The sequence below is a fragment of the Hyla sarda genome, chromosome 5 (assembly GCF_029499605.1).
Source record: "Hyla sarda isolate aHylSar1 chromosome 5, aHylSar1.hap1, whole genome shotgun sequence".
Taxonomy (NCBI): domain Eukaryota; kingdom Metazoa; phylum Chordata; class Amphibia; order Anura; family Hylidae; genus Hyla; species Hyla sarda.
This window is the reverse complement of record NC_079193.1, coordinates 132,480,374-132,501,091: the sequence shown is the minus strand read 5'-3', so window position 1 is coordinate 132,501,091 and position 20,718 is coordinate 132,480,374. Positions and strand designations below refer to the sequence as shown.

Here is a 20,718-nt window from a genome sequence, read left to right as displayed (position 1 = left end):
TGTGTTCACATTTGTATTGGAAGCTCTCTTGCACATTCTGTCATATTTGATGGGCATAATCGAGCATTTACGCATGAAGTGAGTTGTACTCTTCTTGGCTTTATTGGCACAGGATGTATGTGCAGGAAGCCATGAGATTGGGTTTCAGCTTCCAGTATTTTAAAGAAATAGATTTGGGACACTAAACATCAGATGTATAACAACATACTGGTGGTTTAGTGTCTGGAATTGTGGTGACATGTTCCCTTTATGGTACAAGCATTTCCTAAATGATTAACTTAAAGAAGAAGCATCATGTAGAAAAAAAATAACGTATCTCCTATTCAAAGGATAGGAGATAAGTTTCAGATCGTGGGGGTCCGAGCGTTGGGACACCAGCGCTTGGACCCCCATGATCTAAAACTTGCATCCTTCTTTTTTTACATGATACTTCTCCTTTAGGGTATGTTCACACTGAGGAATTGGGGCGGAAATCAAGCAGAAATTTTCTGCCTCAAAATATTGTTACTTTTCCACAAGAACTCACAGAGATTTTGCGAGTATCAAGTATTTCTATTCATTAAAAAAAAGTTTCTTTTCATGTGGAAATTCCGTGCCGATTCCGCGTGGTAATGCTTCTGACTCAAAAAAAATAAAATAAATAACATTGATCTCTATGGGAGAACAACGCTGATTCCACCTGAAAGAAAGAACATCTTCCTCGTCAGAATTCTGCTTGAGAAAATTCCTCAGTGTGAACTGAGGGGCAGAAATTCTGTACAGCTCTATGGGGATTCTCACTGCTGAATGAATTGGAGAGGAAAAAGCGAGCAGAATTACTTGTGGAAATTCCTCTCCAATTCCTCAGTGTGAACATACCCTTAACGTGTTTTAAGCTGTGCCAATAGTTTTAGTGTGATAGGATGTCTCAATTTTTTTTTTAAGAATGGAAAAATACAGCTAAAGATGGCTGAAAATATTCCTAAAAGGAACATGTCACCAAGCATAATCTAGTGACCGAGACCTAGCGATGTATTACAGGGATGTGGAAATTCTATCGCCCGACGCCCGGGACAAGTAGTTTTGGGCGCCGGGCAGGTGAATTTTTTATAGATTTAGCCCTGGGACAGACAGACTTCCCCCTTATTTTTCTTTACTGCCGGTGTGAGGCGCAGGAGCGGATGGAAGTCTGCACCTCACACCGGTGCACAGAGTGTATGGGGGGGCGGCGGCCTCCAGCTGACCGCAGAGCCCGAGGTCCCACGTTCACCTTACATAATTGAGCCCCGCCCCCTTGTCTAATCCTCCCGGAGGATGGAGGACGCAGCTACACATAACACAAGAAGATAGGGGGAGAGAAAGGATGTCCACAGCTCGGCACACAGCTCCTCCCCTCCCCCGCACACAGCTCTATACCTCCCCCTCCCCCTCCCCCTGCTCTTTCTTCACAGGACCTAATCCACCACGGGGAGGCTGCATGTTTGCACGGGGAAAACACAGAGCGGGGGAGGGGAGAGGAGAGGACGTCCGGTGTGAGGGGAGATTCTCAAACCCATTTAACCTCACACCGGCCGGGACTACAGCTCTGATGTCCACTCATGGCGGCTCAGGTGAGGAGACAGAGAATGCAGGCGACAGGAAGGGTGGTTGTATATGTGTGGTGTGAGTGTATGTGTGATGTGTATGTAATGTATAATGTGTGTATGATGTCTGTGTGATGTGTATGTAATGTATAATGTGTGTATGATGTCTGTCTATGTGTGATGTGAATGTAATGTATGATGTGTGTATGATGTCTATGTGTGATGTGTATGTAATGGATAATGTGTGTATAATGTCTTTGTGATGTGTGTGTAATGTATAATGTGTGTATGATGTCTGTCTGTGTGTGATGTGTATGTAATGTGTGTATGATGTCTGTCTGTGTGATGTGTGTGTAATGTATGATGTGTGTATGATGGCTGTCTGTGTGATGTGTATGTAATGGATAATGTGTGTATGATGTCTGTCTATGTTTGATTTGTATGTAATGTATAATGTGTGTATGATGTCTGTGTGTGATGTGTATATAATGTGTGTATGATGTCTGTGTGTGATGTGTATATAATGTGTGTATGATGTCTGTGTGTGATGTGTATATAATGTGTGTATGATGTCTGTGTGATGTGTATATAATGTGTGTATGATGTCTGTGTGATGTGTATATAATGTGTGTATGATGTCTGTGTTTGATGTGTATATAATGTGTGTATGATGTCTGTGTGTGATGTGTATGTAATGTATAATGTGTGTATGATGTCTGTGTGTGATGTGTATGTAATGTATAATGTGTGTATGATGTCTGTGTGTGATGTGTATGTAATGTATAATGTGTGTATGATGTCTGTGTGTGATGTGTATGTAATGTATAATGTGTGTATGATGTCTGTGTGTGATGTGTATGTAATGTATAATGTGTGTATGATGTCTGTGTGTGATGTGTGTATGTAATGTATAATGTGTGTATGATGTCTGTGTGATGTATGTGTAATGGATAATGTGTGTATGATGTCTGTCTGTGTGATGTGTGTATGTAATGTATAATGTGTGTATGATGGCTGTGTGATGTGTGTGTAATGGATAATGTGTTTATGATGTCTGTCTGTGTGATGTGTGTATGTAATGTATGATGTGTGTATGATGTCTGTCTGTGTGATGTGTGTATGATGTCTTTCTGTGTGATGTGTGTATGTAATGGATAATGTGTGTATGACGTCTGTGTGATGTGTATGTAATGTATAATGTGTGTATGATGTCTGTCTGTGTGATGTGAATGTAATGTATGATGTGTGTATGATGTCTATGTGTGATGTGTATGTAATGGATAATGTGTGTATGATGTCTGTCTATGTGTGTATGTAATGGATAATGTGTGTATGATGTCTGTCTGTGTGATGTGTGTATGATGTCTGTCTGTGTGATGTTTGTATGTAATGGATAATGTGTGTATGATGTCCGTCTGTGTGATGTGTGTATGTAATGTATGATGTGTGTATGATGTCCGTCTGTGTGTATGATGTCTGTCTGTGTGATGTGTGTATGTAATGGATAATGTGTGTATGATGTCTGTCTAAGTGTGATGTGTTTGTGCATATGTATAGTGTGAGTGTGTGTGTATGATGTATCTGTGATGTGTGTATGTAATGTATGATGTGGGGGGGGCAGTGGCGGGTGTATGTATGATGTGTGCATATGTATGGTGTATATGTATGGTGTGAGTGTATGTGTTGTACGATGTAGGGGGGGCAGTGGCGGGTGTATGTATGATGTGTGCATATATATGGTGTGAGTGTATATGTGTATGATGTATCTGTGATGTGTGTATGTAATGTATGATGTGGGGGGGGCAGTGGCGGGTGTATGTATGATGTGTGCATATGTATGGTGTATATGTATGGTGTGAGTGTATGTGATGTATGATGTGGTGGGGGGCAGTGGCGGGTGTATGTATGGTGTATATGTATGTTGTGAGTGTATATGTGTATGATGTATCTGTGATATATGTATGTAATGTATGATGTGGGGGGGGGGGGCACTGCCGCCGCCAGTTGTACCATCTAATTTTATTTATTTTTAGTTGCACCCGCACTAAATTGCACCCCCAGAATCTCGCCCCCTTCATACTCGCCCGACGCCCAAGAGCCCCACGGATGCACGCAAACATGCCCGAACCAAAACTACAACTCCCAGCATGTTCCACCGTAACCTAAACTGTAGAACTATAAAGTGTAACATGCTGGGAGTTGTAGTTTTGGTTCGGGTCAGCTGCAGAGCCATAGGCTACATCAGGGCATGCTGTGAGTTGTAGTTACTAACTGTAATTCCCAGTATTCCCTGACACATCCTATGGCTCTGCAGCTGACACGGACCAAAACTACAACTCCCAGCATGTTCCACAATAACCTTAACTTTACTACTATACAGTGCAACATGCTGCAACACCCACACAACCATAGGCTGTATCAGAGCATGCTGAGAGTTGTAGTTATCTAGTAACTAAATGCAACTTCCAGCATTTTCTGACACAAAATGCACCATATAAACTGGAGAAGCAGAACCCCCCCCCCGTATACATGTGAATAAACCCCTTTCCTAATAAGTTTCCATTTTTCTTTAAATAGAAATAATGTACAAAAATAAACATGTGGTATCGCTACATGTGGAAATGTCCAGACTATTAAAATATAATGTTAATTAAACCGTATGGTGAACGGTGTAAATGTAAATGATTGTCCAGAATTGTTCATTTTTGGTCACTTCATATGAGAAATTTTTCATAAGGTGATCAAAAAGTTACATCTAGACTTTTCTGGGCTTGTCTCAGGCGTAAAAGGAGCTACAGCTCTCCGGCCGCTAATAGACTGGCATACTGCGATCACCTAAGTTGACAGCAGCGTCTAAAGGATCTTATATCCATCCCTGGTGGTCTAGTGGGGGGGATCGTACTATTTTGGTCGAAATTATTTTATCTATCAGGACAAGTGGATTTTCTTGAGGGACAAGTAGATTGTGTTCCGCTTTAGTCCCTTGGACAAGTAGTTTTTTTTTTACATTTCCACACCCCTGTGTTACTTACAGATTCCATTTAGCTAAAACATCTCTTGTCCAATTTTTAGAAATAATGTTAGTTTTAGAACTCAAATATACTAGGCTAAATCAAGATACTATATAAAGGATGACAAAGCAAGTTGTGAAACATCAAATACATTCCAACAAACATAGATCTTCTGTTGTCAGGAGGAGGAAGTAAACAAATATCTGAAAACCTTTATCACAATAGATATATTCAAGTTTTATCTAAATGACTTCAGAGATGTTGTCTGAAGGAATGGTAAACATGATAAAGGACTTTACTAAAACATGAAAGCCCCAAACCCTTTTATTTGCCACTGTAAAGAATAATACATTGGAAAATGCTGTTAGACCAAACACTGTTTTCTGCTTCTCATACCAGAAACCTTTCTGAATGATTTCTGTCCATAGTTGTTTCCAAATTTTCTTTTCCATATTTTTCTTTCTTTCTTGAGTTCTTTTTGTACAGACACCCCTGAGATCCAGAGCATTTTAGCTTACTGAAAATCTAATAGGTTGTCATAAAAAAGAAAGCTGTGTGATAAATATATGTAATAAAAGGAATCATGGAACAACAGCAAGCCTATTCCAGCAGACAATAAGTTGCAGTTTATGTTTCTTTTACCTTGACAGATCAAATGTTACCACAAGAAATATCGTTCTGTAACCCGTGATGTCATTTTCAGGCTGCAGTTTCATACAGGGGCTGTTCATGGTCATCGACTGATTTTTGGAAAAGAAGAGTTAGATCATGCAAACAAAGGTGCAGTCTTTACAATGGTTTAATATAATATTATATATTTTCTATGAATCTATATTCCTATTTATCATGTACCTTGGGAGAGGTCCTTGTTACATTCAGGTGCCTATACACATTATAGCTGAACTTGCTGATTTTGTTAGGATAAGCCAACCACCAAGAATGTATGGCACTGTCCTTACTGTCCCCTGGCAGCAGCAAATGTTGGGAATAAGAATGATAGGGCATGTTGACTTTTAACATGCCTGATCCTTTTCTTTTTCCCTACAGGAGATAAGCCACTGCCCCAAATGTTAGCAGCGTACAGTGTATGTTTTATGTTTACATATATGTCATTCATGCCAGTCAGGGCGGGAGGAGGGTGTGCTGAGGTGACTGGAAGCTGCCAAGTTCCCTCCCCTGTGACCAACCACAACACTCCTGATTTAAAGTATTTTGGCATTTCTATTTTTCTGATCTGTCAGGTCATAAGGCTGGGGTGTGACATATCTGGGACCCGACAGCTTGTCTTTAATTATGAGTAAATGAACCTAAAATTGGCCATACACATGCAATAGCTGTTGGTCAACTGCTGTTTCCTTCAGACCCTCCATACACGATTGCTCTGCTAAGTTTTCATGTAAATGGTAAGATGGGGGGAGTACGCCTCTTCCAATCCTTCCTGGAGGTGGCTTATCTCCTAATAAGATCAAGCAGTTAAAATTCAATTTGGTTGATCATTGTCTGTGTACATTGAAGAACGATTATATTATTTATTTTAAATTGTCTGGTCATGTACAGGATACCCAAGCCCCCAACCATCCCCTATCCTACTCTTACTCATGTCTAGTAAATCATTTGTTTTTCAGATCCTAAAATATGTACAAAAACAGAAAAATGTAATTTTGGTGACAGATTTACAAACATTAATCCATTTCCTAATAAAACCACAATTCTGAATCGTATAGTATGCTTAGTAATGTGTACTGTGATTTTATGATGTCTTCAATTGGTTATAGTGGCATTATACAAATGTTTTGTCTTTTATATAATAGATGCCAGATTTCCAGAATTTGGAAAAATTGAATTAGTGTTTTCAGGAACACCAGAAAAAATTGTTGGTATGTATTGTTTATCCGTCTTAATTTGAAAATTGGTCTTTTTATTTTCCTGTAATCTTTCTGGCCTTAAGCCAAAAACTTTCAAGGTCTTGAAATATTGAAATGTTTTGTTGTAGTTTCCATAGCGTTAAAATAACATCTGAGATAACAAGGTGGGAAATATTGCATTCATTATTCTGAATGTACTACCTAAGAACATAGTGGGTGGCAGATTTACAAATATACTTTATGTATAAACAACTGTAACAAATATTACATGTGCCAAAAAAAAGTCTAGAGTCTACTAGGCACTATTCACACTAAAAGAAAAATAACACAAAAAATAACTGGATTTTTGTCTGCTTTGCATCAAATATAATCTGAAAAAAGAAGCATTTTATTTTTTTTTTGCATATTTTGCACACAAAATCAACAGATTTATCTGAGTTCTTAAAGTATGTTGTTTAGCCTGCATGGTAAATGCCTTTTTACCCATGCTAGAATTGCTGTTTTTTTTCTATCCCATTGCCTCCCAAAAACCATGGTTTAACCCCTTCAGGACCAAGCCCATTTTGGCCTTAAAGACCAGAGCGTTTTTTGCACATCTGACCACTGTCACTTTAAACATTAATAACTCTGGGATGCTTTTAGTTATCATTCTGATTCCGAGATTGTTTTTTCGTGACATATTCTACTTTAACATGGTGGTACATTTTTGTGGTAACTTGCATCCTTTCCTTGTGAAAAATCCTAAAATTTGATGAAAAATTTGAAAATTTTGCATTTTTCTAACTTTGAAGCTCTCTGCTTGTAAGGAAAATGTATATTACAAATAAAAAAAATTTTTATTCACATATACAATATGTCTACTTTATGTCTGCATCATAAAAGTGACGAGTTTTTACTTTTGGAAGACACCAGAGGGCTTCAAAGTTCAGCAGCAATTTTCCAATTTTTCACAAAATTTTCAAACTCACTATTTTTCAGGGACCAGTTCAGGTTTGAAGTGGATTTGAAGGGTCTTCTTATTAGAAATACCCCACAAAAGACCCCATTATAAAAACTGCACCCCCCAAAGTATTCAAAATGACATTCAGTCATCATTTTAACCCTTTAGGTGTTTCACAGGAATAGAAGCAAAGTGAAGGAGAAAATTCACAATCTTCATTTTTTACACTCGCATGTTCTTGTAGACCCAATTTTTAAATTTTTACAAGGGGTAAAAGGAGAAAATGTATACTTTATATTTGTAGCCCAATTTCTCTTGAGTAAGCACATACCTCATATGTCTATGTAAAGTGTTCGGCGGGCGCAGTAGAGGGCTCAGAAGGGAAAGAGCGATAAGGGGATTTTGGAGAGTACGTTTTTCTGAAATGGTTTTTGGGGGCATGTTGCATTTAGGAAGCCCTTATGGTGCCAGAACAGCAAAAAACCCTCACATGGCATACCATTTTGGAAACTAGACCCCTTGAGGTACGTAACAAGGAATAAAGTGAGCCTTAATACCCCACAGGTGTTTCACGACTTCTGCATATGTAAAAAAAAATTATTTTTTTTCACTAAAATGTGTGTTTCCCCCCTAATTTCACCTTTTTGCAAGGGTTAATAGCAGAAAATACTCCCCAAAATTTGTAACCCCATCTCTTCTGAGTATGGAGGTACCCCATAAGTTGACCTGAAGTGCACTATGGGCGAACTACAATGCTCAGAAGAGAAGGAGTCATATTTGGCTTTTTGAGAGCAAATTTTGTTCGGGGAGCATGTCGCATTTAGGAAGCCCCTAAGGTGCCAGAACAGCAAAAAAAAAACACACATGGCATACCATTTTGGAAACTAGACCCCTTGAGGAACGTAACAAGGGGTACAGTGAGCATTTGCCCCCCACTGGTGTCTGACAGATCTTTGGAACAGTGGGCTGTACAAGTTTTCATTTTCATGGACCACTGTTCCAAAGATCCGTCAGACACCTGTGGGGGGTAAATTCTCACTGCACCCCTCATTACATTCCGTGAGGGGTGTCGTTTCCGAAATGGGGTCACATGTGGGGTTTTGTTTTTTTTGCGTTTGTCAAAACCGCTGTAACAATCAGCCACCCTTGTGCAAATCACCTCAAATGTACATGGTGCGCTCTCCCTTCTGGGCCTTGTTGTGCGCCCCCAGAGCACTTTGCGCTCACATATGGGGTATCTCTGTAGTCGGGAGAAATTACGTTACAAATTTTGGGGGGCTTTTTTCCCTTTTACCTCTTGTGAAAATGTAAAGTATAGGGCAACATCAGCATGTTAGTGTAAAAAATAAAAAAAATTTACACTAACATTCTGGTGTAGACCCCAACATTTCCTTTTCATGAAGTGTTAAAGAAGAAAAAGCCCCCCAAACCTTGTAACGCAATTTCTCCCGAGTACAGCGATACCCCATATGTCGCCCTAAACTGTTGCCCTGAAATACGACAGGGCTCCAAAGTGAGAGCGCCATGTGCATTTGAGGCCTAAATTAGGGATTTGCATAGGGGTGGACATAGGGGTATTCTACGCCAGTGATTCCCAAACAGGGTGCCTCCAGCTGTTGCAAAACTCCCAGCATGCCTGGACAGTCAACGGCTGTCCGACAATACTGGGAGTTGTTGTTTTTCAACAGCTGGAGGCTCTGCTTTGGAAACAGTGGTATACCGGACGTTCTTATTGGGGGAGGGGGGCTGTGTAAGGGTATGTGTATATGTAGTGTTTTTAACTTTTTATTTTATTTTGTGTTAGTGTAGTGTAGTGTTTTTAGGGTACAGTCACATGGGCGGGGGATTACAGCGAGTTTCCCAGCGCAAAATTTGCTGCATCTCAAGATGCGAGAAACCCACTGTAAAAGCCTCGCCCATGTGAATGTACCCTGTACATTCACGGGGGTGGCGGGGCGGGGGGGGGGGGGGGGGGTGGGCTTGCATCAGCTGTTGCAAAACCACAACTCCCAGCATGCATGGTCTGTTAGTGCATGCTGGGAGTCATAGTTTTGCAACAGCTGGAGGCACACAGGTTAGGAAACACTGAGTTAGAAACAGACAATGTTTCCCAACCAGTGTGTCTCCAGTTGTTGCAAAACTACAACTCCCAGCATGCCCAGACAGCTGAAGGGCATGCTGGGAGTTGTAGTACGGCAACATCTGAAGGGACAGATGTTGCTGAACTAAAACTCCCAGCATGCCTGGACAGTCAGTGCATACTGGGAGTTGTAGTTTTGCAACAGCTGGAAGAGCACAGATTGGAGACCATTATACAATGGTCTCCAAACTGGGGCCCTCCAGATGTTGCAAAACTACAACTCCCAGCATGCATGGTCTTTTAGTGCATGCTGGGAGTTATAGTTTTGCAACAGCTGGAGGCACACAGGTTAGGAAACACTGAGTTAGAAACAATGTTTCCCAACCAGTGTGTCTCCAGCTGTTGCAAAACTACAACTCCCAGCATGCCCAGACAGCTGAAGGGCATGCTGGGAGTTGTAGTTCGGCAACATCTGAAGGGCCAGATGTTGCTTAACTAAAACTCCCAGCATGCCTGGACAGTCAGTGCATGCTGGGAGTTGTAGTTTTGCAACAGCTGGAAGAGCACAGATTGGAGACCATTATACAATGGTCTCCAAACTGAGGCCCTCCAGATGTTGCAAAACTACAACTCCCAGCATGCCCAGACAGCCAAAGGCTGTCTAGGCATGCTGGGAGTTGTAGTTTTCAGACTCCTAGAAGCAGCAGTGAAGATTTTCACTGCTGCCTCTGAGGACCACATACTTACCCGTCGCTGCTCGTCCACGTGGCCGGTCCCGCGCTGCTCCTCGGTCCCGCCGCTGGATCAGGTAAGTCCGCCGGTCCCCACGTGTTCCCCCCGAATGCCGCAGGTCCCCGCGAGCCCCTGCAGCCTTCGTCCCCCGTTCTGCCCGACTTCCAGGGGCGGGCAGTGCGGGGGATCTGAACTTTCACCCCAGATCACTGTGATTGGTCCACAGGGACCAATCACAGTGATCGCTGACCAGGACCATCAATTGATGGTCCTGGGGGTGAAGCAGAAGTTGTCCCCTGCTGGAAACAGCGGGACTTCTGCCAGTTAACCCGTGCGATGCTGCGCATCGCATGCTGTTCTTTACTGAGGAAAGGGTCATATATAAAGTACCCTGAAACGCGTCTAGAGAAAGAAATATTTACCGCATGACCACCGCAATCCACAAACCGCCATCATTTACCTCCGACACAACTCCATCATCTGCTGATTTTACACCTGGCTGTAATTCATCCGCCATTCCACCAAACGCCGAGAGATCTTCCACGAGGCTTTCCTTTCCTTGTTTCCGGAGCAAGATCCATCTATCTCCGAGTATATCTCCACCTCCGGAGCCACTCCGTGACCGGTGACTTCTCTTCGGCCTGCGGCAACCGGGCCCGTCACCGCAAGCGCATGCCAGCGCTGGACACAGCCTCCACTACATCTGCCATCGAGCCTGCAATTACTCCGTGACCGGTGACCTTTTTGGCCTGTGGCATCCGGGCCCGTCACCGTATGCGCACGCTAGCGCTGGACACAGCCCTCACATATCCATCTCTCGGACGTCCAGCCAAAACTACCCTTAGGAGTTGGTAACTATATCACTTTGTGAACTGTTCTAAATCACATGAGAACGGAGTGTACCGCACAAAAGTACACTATGTCGGTTTGCAATATATTGGGATAGCGGTAGAACGTAATTCACATGCTATATTTAAAATTTTTTTAATATATTCTTTGTATTCAAATATCATACCTCCCCACAAGGGCCCTGTGGTAGGAGGCATTTATGTATTAGATTTGCATTATTTATTTTATGTCTTATTTGTAATATTTTTTATATTAAATTTGTACATCATTTAAAGTGAAGCACAGTCCGATTTATTTATTTTTTCTGTAATTCCATCATCATGTACCATTTTATGGTATTAGTCTAGAGGCATTTGGTACCCCCCCTTTTTTTTCCTTATATATAATTTACACATCTGTTTAACTTTCTGGCACCAGTTGGTTTTGGGGGAAAACAAAATAAATAAAAAATATTTTCCACCGGAGTACCCCTTTTACCCCTTAGCGACCATGGACGTATATGTAGGTCCTGGTGCGGAGGTACTTCACACACCAGGACATTCATTTAAGTCCTGTAAATGACCACGAGCATCGGAGTGATGCTCACGTCATGCACTGCAGGTCCCGGCTGCTATCACCCACCGATAATGGCAGACCACGACATCTGTGGATCACGGCATCTGCGGCAATGTGCATATTTAAATGGATGAACGGATGGTCCGCAGTGCTGAACAGTATTAGCAATCAAATGGTTGCTATAGATATGGGGAATTAAAAAGTGTAAAAAAAAAATAAAAAATATTTAAAATTTAATGTAAAAAATCCTTTCCCCCAATAAAAAAAGTAAATTCTCCCTTTTTCCCATTTTACCCTCAAAAAGCGTTAAAAAAAAATAAACATATCGCCGTGTGCGCAAATGTCCGAACTATCAAAATTTAATGTTAATGATCCCGTACGGTGAATGGTGTAAACGTAAAAAAGTAAAAGAAAATCCAAAATTGCGGCTTTTTTGTCACATTTTATAAATTTTTTCATAAAAAGTTATTTAAAAGTTTCATATTAATGTGGTGTCGATAAAAAGTACAGATCACGGCGCAAAAAGTGAGCCCTCATACAACCGTGTATACGGAAAAATTAAAAAAGGTATAGGTGGTCAAAATAGGGCGACTTTAAACATACAGATTTTTGTACAAAAAGTTTATTTTTTAAAAGACGCACAATAATAGAAAATTATGTAGAGATGGGTATCATTTTATTCGTATTTATGGCAAAATGAGAGGTGTCCAAGTATAATTGGTCACGCAAAAATCAAGCCCTCATATGGGTCTGGGGATGGGAATATAAAAGAGTTATGGATTTTAGAAGGCGAGGAGGAAAAAAGGAAAATGAATAAAATTGGCCCTTGGTCCTTAAGGTCAAAATGGGGTTAAAGGGTTTGTCTTATGTCCATGTCCATATGCCCATGGATATAAACATCGTAGAGAAGATGTTCCCATCCCACGAGCCCTGACCATGAGCCATTTTAATTAAATTGGTGATAATTCTGAATGGTTGCCATGTAATGCTGCATTTCCCCTGCATTCTAGTTTAGTGATCACACATGTAACAAAATGACCAAAAACATAAAAAACTTTTTTACAGGCGCTGCAAACCTTCAGAACAACCAGGGGATAACTATTGACTACAATACTTGTGATCCTTTAATACGCTGGGATTCCTACGAAAATACAAGTCTGAATGGAGAAGGTTAGTATGGAGTCCTATAAGGCTGAATAAGAAATACCTGGAATTGTTTCTTAGGTTTGCTAAGCATGAGAATGGTTAGTACTCTATGGAGGGGTTCTATGGGGCATTTTGCTTCTTTCCTTTTTCTTTGAATAAGTAAGCAACATGAACTTGGGTATAAACCTTAAAATTCCTTGCCTCTATTGGAGGTTGAGTATGTCACGGTGTTAAAGTCAGATATGGCTTTTATATTTTGTTGTGCATTGTGCCCTGAAATGAAGTGCTGAAGTTATCTTTATTTAAACATGAAAGTTAGCTGTGCAGAGGACGTGTTATTCCAATCATGCTGTGAACAACGTGAAGGAAAAAAAACACCAGAGTTGCTTTTTCCATTGCCTGCCCCTCAAAAAATGCTAACTTTAAAAAAACAAAAGCAGACTAGATATATCCCACACATACCCTTTATGGTGCCCCAAAAACCATGGGGGAGATTTATCAAAACCTGTGCAGAGGAAAATTTGCCCAGTTGCCAATAGCAACCAATCAGCTTGCTGCTTTCATTTTTAGGAAGGCCTCTGAAAAAGGAAAGAAGAGATCGGATTGGTTGCTATGGGAAACTGGACGACTTTTCCTTTCGACAGGTTTTCATAAATCTCCCCCCATATGTTTATTCATATTTAATATTACAGTTAAAAGCAGTTGCTTGGCAGCAAAAATACACTGCTCAAAAAAATAAAGGGGACACTTAAACAACACAATGTAACTCCAAGTCAATCACATTGGCAATCAATTTCACATGCTGTTGTTCAAATGGAACAGACAACAGGTGGAAATTATAGGCAATTAGCTAGACACCCCCCATATAGGAGTGGTTCTGTAGGCGGTGACCACAGACCACTTATCAGTTCCTATGCTTCCTGGCTAATGATCTGGTAACTTTTGAATGCTGGCGGTGCTTTCACTCTAGTAGTAGCATGAGACGGAGTCTACAACCCACACAAGTGGCTCAGGTAGTGCAGCTCATTCAGGATGGCACATCAATGCGAGATGTGGCAAGAAGGTTTGCTGTGTCTGTCAGCGTCGTGTCCAGAGCATGGAGGCGCTACCAGGAGACAGGCCAGTACATCAGGAGATGGGGAGGAGGCCGTAGGAGGGCAACAACCCGGCAGCAGGACCACTACCTCTGCCTTTGTGCAAGGAGGGGCAGGAGGAGCACTGCCAGAGCCCTGCAAAATTACCTCCAGCAGGCCACAAATGTGTATGTGTCCACTCAAACGGTTAGAAAGACTCCATGAGGGTGGTATGAGGGCCTGACATCCACAGGTGGGGGTTGTGCTTACAGCCCAACACTGTGAAGGATGTTTGGCATTTGCCAGAGAACACCAAGATAGGCAAATTCACCACTGGCGCCCTGTGCTCTTCACAGATGAAAGCAGGTTGACACTGAACACATGTGACAGAGTGTGGAGATACCTTGGAGAACGTTCTGATGCCTGCAACATCCTCCAGCATGACCGGTTTGGCGGTGGGTCAGTAATGGTGTGGGGTGGCATTTCTTTGGGGCGCCGAACAGGCCTCAATGTGCTTGCCAGAGGTAGCATGACTGCCATTAGGTACCGAGATGAGATCCTCAGACCCCTTGTGAGACCATATGCTGGTGCGGTTGGCCCTGGGTTCCTCCTAATGTAAGACATTGTTAGACCTCATGTGGCTGGAGTGTGTCAGCAGTTCCTGCAAGAGGAAGGCATTGATTCTATGGACTGGCCCGCCCGTCCCCCAGACCTGAATCCGATTGAGCACACCTGGGACATCATATCTCGCTCCATCCGCCTACGCAATGTTGCACCACAGACTGTCCAGGAGTATGGACTAGGCATTGATGGGACGTAATACAGGCACGTGGAGGCCACACACACTACTGAGCCTCATTTTTACTTGTTTTAAGGACATTACATCAAAGTTGGATCAGCCTTGTAATGTGGTTTTCCACTTTGATTTTGAGTGTGACTCCATATCCAGACCTCCATGGGTCGATAAATGTGATTTCCATTGATAATATTTGTGTGATTTTGTTGTCAGCACATTCAACTATCTAAAGACGAAAGTATTTCATACGATTAGTTCATTTATTCAGAACTAGGATGTGTTATCTTAGTGTTCCCTTTATTTTTTTGAACAGCATATTTTTAAAATCGGTCAAGCTGCCATAAAAAGATTTACTCTCATTTAAAGGGGTACACTGGTGGAAAACAGAGTTGTCAATTACTTCTATTAAAAAAATCTTAATCTTAAACAGGAACAAATCCCCATAGCAAACCTCGCCTGCTCTGGACATTTCCTGACATGGACAGAGGTGTCAGCAGATAGCACTGTGGTCAGACTGAAAAGAACAACTCAACTTCCTCTGTAGTATACAGCAGCTGATAAGTACTGGAAGGATTAAGATTTTTATATAGAAGTAATTTACAAATCTATTTAACTTTCTGGCACCAGTTCATTAGAAAAAAATTATTCCACTAGAGTACACCTTTAACCTCTTAAGGACCCAGGACGTATGGGTACGTCCTGGGTCCCGGTCCTGCGATATAACGCGGGGTCACACGGTGACCCCGCATCATATCGCGGCGGACCCAGCGTCATAGTGAAGCCGAGACCCGCCTCTAATAGCGTGCGGCGCTCAAAGCTTAGCCGAGCGGCTAAAAACGAAAGTAAAAGTGCCCGGCTAGCTCAGGGAGCTGTTCGGGATCGCCGCGGCATCCCGAACAGCTGTAGCACAGGAGGAAGGTCTCTTACCTTCCTTCCTGCAGTCCGATCGCCGATTGAATGCTTCAAGCCTGAGATCCAGGCTTGAGCATTCCGAAAACACTGATTGATCCATTCCTATAGAGATGAATCAATCAGTGTAAAAGATCAGTTAATGCAATGTTATAACCCCCTATAGGAGCTATAATATTGCACAAGAAAAGTGTAAAAAAAATCATTAACCCTTTCAATTATCCCTTCCCCTAATAAAAGTTTGAATCACCTGGCATTTCCAAGAATAAAAAAACACTGTGTAAATAAAAATAAACATATGTGGTATCGCCGAGTGCGGAAATGTCCGAATTATATAAATATACCGCTTTTTAAACCGCACGTTCAATGGCGTACGCGCCAAAACAATTCAAAAGTTTAAAATAGCACATTTTTGATCACTTTTTATACCACAAAAAAATTAATAAAAAGTGATCAAAAAGTCTGATCAGAACAAAAATGGTACCGCTAAAAACTTCAGATCACGGCGCAAAAAATGAGCCCTCATAGCGCCCTGAATACAGAAAAGTAAAAAAGTTATAGGGGTCAGAAGATGACCATTTTAAACGTATACATTTTCCTGCATGTATTCATGATTTTTTTCTGAAGTGATACAAAATCAAACCTATATAAGTAGGGTATCATTTTAACCGTATGGACCTACAGAATAAAGATAAGGTGTCATTTTTGCCGAAAAATGTACTGCGTAAAAACGGAAGCCCCTAAAACTTACAAAATAGTGTTTTTTCATCAATTTTGTCGCACATTGATTTTTTTTTTTCCCGTTTCACCGTACATTTTTGGGTAAAATGACTAAAGTCATTACAAAGTAGAATTAGTGACACCAAAAATAAGCCATCATATAGAATTTTAGGTGAAAATTTTAAAAAGTTATGATTTTTTAAAGTTAAGGAGGAAAAATTGAAAATGAAAAAACGGAAAAAGCCCGGGTCCTTATCCCTACTGCTGCCATTATGATACCTACTGGGTCCTCACTGATTGCTTTTTCGTGGCCCTTGCTTATCACAAAAATACCGCTAGCTGAACATTGGGTTGGATAAGGGAGGGTGGGGGGGAGACTGGGTTACAACTGGCTGGTTGTGCATTTCCTGAATTTTGACTTTGGGACCTAGAAAGTCTAGTATTGTCAGTTACCTCATTTTGCTGCAATTACGTCTGCATGTCTTTTGGGTTATGTCTCTACCAGCTTTGCAAATCTAGAGATGGATTTTTTTATATTATTGGCTGAAGCTCAGTCAGATTGGATGAAGATGGAGAGTTTGTGAACAACAATTTTCAAGTCCTTCCTTAGATTCTGGATTGGATTCTGTTTGGGCATGGACTGGGCCATTTTAAGACATTCTTTGATTTAAGCTATTCCATTTTAGCTTTGCCTGTATGTTTAGGGTCAGTGGGGGAGATTTATCAAAACTTGTCCAGAGGAACAGTTGCTGAGTTGCCCATAGCAACCAGATTGCTTCATTCTATTTTTTAGAGGCCTTTTCAAAAATGTAAGAAGCGATCTGATTGGTTGCTATCGTCAACTCAGAAACTTTTCCATTGGACAGGTTTTGATAAATCTCCCCATTGTCCTAATGAAAGATAAACCTCTGTCTCAATCATTAGTCATTTGCAAACTGCCTAGATTTTCTTCAAGAATTAGCTCCACCCATCTTTCCCTCAATTCTGACCAGTTTCCCTGTACTTACTGAAGAGAAACATTCTCACAGGATGATGCTACACCACCATGTTTTACTGTGCAGATGGTTTGATCAGAAGGATGGGAAGCCTTAAGTTTCTGCCACGCAGAGTCTTGCACTGAGGCCAAAAAATAAAATGTTTGTCTCCACTGACCAGAGCACCTTCTTCCACATATTTGCTTTGTCTCTCACATGGCTTGTTGCAAACTTCAAACAGGATTTCGTGTAGCTCCCTAAACAATGGTTTTTCTTCTTGCCACAGTTCCATAAAGGCCATTTTCCCCTTGCTTGGCTTGTCAGTTTGGGTGGACAGCCTTGTCTTCGTAGCCATATTGAGCCATATTGTTTCCATTCTCTAATGATTAATCTTGTGGTGCTCCATTAGAAAGCTTGGGATGTTTTTTTTATTATTATCTAACCCTGCTTTTGTACTTCTCTACAGCTCCATGATCTCCATGCTGCTGTTTGTTCAGTAATGCTTACAAATTCGGAGGCCTTCACAGAGCAGGTGTATTTGTACTGAGATTAAATGTCACATAGGTGGACCCTCTTTACTAATATGGGACTTGCAAAGTCAATTGGTTGCACCAGATCTTTGTTAGGGGTTTTATAGTAAAGGAAGTAAATACATTAGCACTCAACACAGATTTTTTATTTGTAAATCATTTTGAAATCCATTCAAATGATTAACTATTTATTTTGATCCAATACTTGAATTCTCAATTAAATAAATTTGAACCAGAATACTTATGCAAGGTACTATACATGAAAGGTCCTCACAGCTATCTAATAGTGTCAGCCGTCTGAAACACAGCCGACAGATTTCCTAATGTAGAATATCGATGTCTGCATTTTGGAAAAGCATTTTGTTTTTCTTTCTTCATTTTGTTCCACCGTCCAAATGGTTAATAGTTAACCTGAGTTAGGCTGCATTCACATCTCGTTTTGTACATACGGGCGCCGGATCTGGCCGGGGGAGGGGCAAACTGGGCGCTCCCGTACCACAGCCAGAACAACCCGTGACTCCATTTACTTTAATGAGCCGACCGGAGTCAAACGGTAACTCCGGTCAGCTCAGTTTTGACCCGTATGCGGTTTTGGACCGGACCTAAAACTGTAGTGCACTTTGTGCGGAGGTCACTTGCTCTGGTTATGTGGGGAGCCGGGGCCCCGCACAGGAGAGTGAAAGGGTCCCATCGGTCAGACCCCCCCCAATCTAAAGCTTATCTCTAGTCCTGTGGTTATTTTCTGTATGTGATATTTCTCCATTAAGTCCGTTGTGGAGTTTTACACTTAGTTGATAAAGTGGTTTAAAACACACACACACACACACACACACACACACACACACACACAATAAGAGCAGAGTCACACAGGCAGAAGTCAGAACCAGAATACTTATGCAAGGTACTATACATGAAAGGTCCTCACAGCTATCTAATTGTGTCAGCCGTCTGAAACACAGCTGACAGATTTCCTAATGTAGAATATCGATGTCTGACTTCTTAACTCCTTAAGGACCAAACCCATTTTCACCTTAAGGACCAGAGCGTTTTTTTGCACATCTGACCACTGTCACTTTAAGCATTAATAACTCTGGGATGCTTTTACTTTTCATTCTGATTCCGACATTTTATTTTCGTGACATATTCTACTTTGTTAGTGTTAAATTGTCATTGATACTTGCATCATTTCTTGGTGAAAAATGCAAAAATTTTGTGAAAAAGTTGAAAATGTAGCATTTTTCGAACTTTGAAGCTCTCTGCTTGCAAGGAAAATAGACATTCCAAATAAATGATATATTGATTTACAAATACAATATATCTACTTTATGTTTGCATCATAAAGTTGACATGTTTTTATTTTCGAAAGACATCAGAGGGCTTCAAAGTTCAGCAGCAATTTTCAAATTTCAGAATTTTTCAGGGACCAGTTCAGTTTTGAAGTGGATTTGAGGGGCCCTTATATTAGAAATACCCCACAAATTACCCCATTATGAAAACTGCACCCCTCCAAAGTATTCAAAATGACATTCAGAAAGTTTGTTAACCCTTTAAGTGTTTCACAAGAATAGCAATAAAGTGAAGGAGAAAATTCAAAATTTTCATTTTTTACACTCGCATGTTCCTGTAGACCCAGTTTTTGAATTTTTACAAGGGGTAATAGGAGAAAAAGCCCCCCAAAATTTGTAACCCAATTTCTCTCAAGTAATGAAATACCTCATATGTGTATGTGAAGTGTTCGGCGGGCGCAGTAGAGAGCTCAAAAGGGTAGGAGCGACAATGGGATTTTGATGAAATGGTTTTTGGGGGGCATGTCACATTTAGGAAGCCCCTATTGTGCCAGAAAAGGAAAAAAATAAAAACCACATGGCATACTATTTTGGAAACTACACCCCTCAAGGCACGTAACAAGGGGTACAGTGAGCCTTAACACCCCACACAGGTGTTTGACGACATTTCGTTAAAATCGGATGTATAAATGAAAAAAAATTTCCCCAAATTTACCATTTTTACAAAGGGTAATGGGAGAAAATGCCCCCCAAAATTTGTAACCCCATCTTTTCTGAGTGTGGAAATACCCCATTTGTGGACATCAATTGCTCTGCTGGCGTACTACAATGCTCAGAAGAGGAGTCACATTTGGCTTTTGGAAAGCAAATTTTGCTGAAATGGTTTTTGGGGGGTCATGTCGCATTTAGGCCCCCATGGTGCCAGAACAGCAAACAACAAACAAACAAACAAAAAAACACATGGCCTACTATTTTGGAAACTACACCCCTCAAGGAACGTAACGTAACAGTGAGCCTTAACACGCCACAGGTGTTTGACGACTTTTTGTCGAAGTCGGATGTGTAAATGAAAAAAAAAATGTTTTTACTAAAATGCTGGTTTTTCCTCAAATTTAACATTTTTACAAGGCGTAATAGGAGAAAATGCCCTCCAAAATTTTTAACCCCATTTCTTCTGAGTATGGAAATACCCCATGTGTGGACGTCAAGTGGTCTGCTGGCGCACTGCAATGCTCAGAAGAGAACAACCGCCATTGGGCTTTTGGAAATAGAATTTGTTTGGAATAGAAGTCAGGGGCCATGTGTGTTTACAAAGCCCTTTATGGTGCCAGAACAGTGGACTCCCCCCACATGTGACCCTATTTTGGAAACTACACTCCTCACAGAATTTAATAAGGGTGCAGTGAGTATTTACACAACACTGGTGTTTGACAGATCTTTGCAACAGTGGGCTGTGCAAATGAAAAAAAATGTTTTTCATTTTCATGGATCACTGTTCCAAAAATCTGTCAGACACCTGTGGGTTGTAAATGCTCAATGTACCCATTATTACATTATGTGAGGGGTGTAGTTTCCAAAATGGGGTCACGTGGGGGGGGGGGGGTCCATTGTTCTGGCACTATGGGGGCTTTGTAAACACACGTGGCCTTCAATTCCGGACAAATTTTCTCTTCAAAAGCCCAGCGCTCCT

The 20,718-nt window shown here is 41.2% G+C and overlaps 1 protein-coding gene across 3 annotated transcripts in view; it reads left to right on the top strand.

Annotated features, from left to right (window-relative positions):
• The window catches only part of TNS3 (tensin 3), a 356,556-nt gene that overhangs the window by 217,640 nt on the left and 118,198 nt on the right, over window positions 1-20,718 (top strand). For all 3 annotated transcript variants that reach the window (XM_056520279.1, XM_056520280.1, XM_056520281.1), the window contains exons 15-17: window positions 5,224-5,353; window positions 6,385-6,450; window positions 12,660-12,764. In XM_056520279.1, coding sequence (XP_056376254.1) covers window positions 5,224-5,353; window positions 6,385-6,450; window positions 12,660-12,764 — 301 coding nt within the window. The remainder of the gene's footprint in view (window positions 1-5,223; window positions 5,354-6,384; window positions 6,451-12,659; window positions 12,765-20,718) is intronic.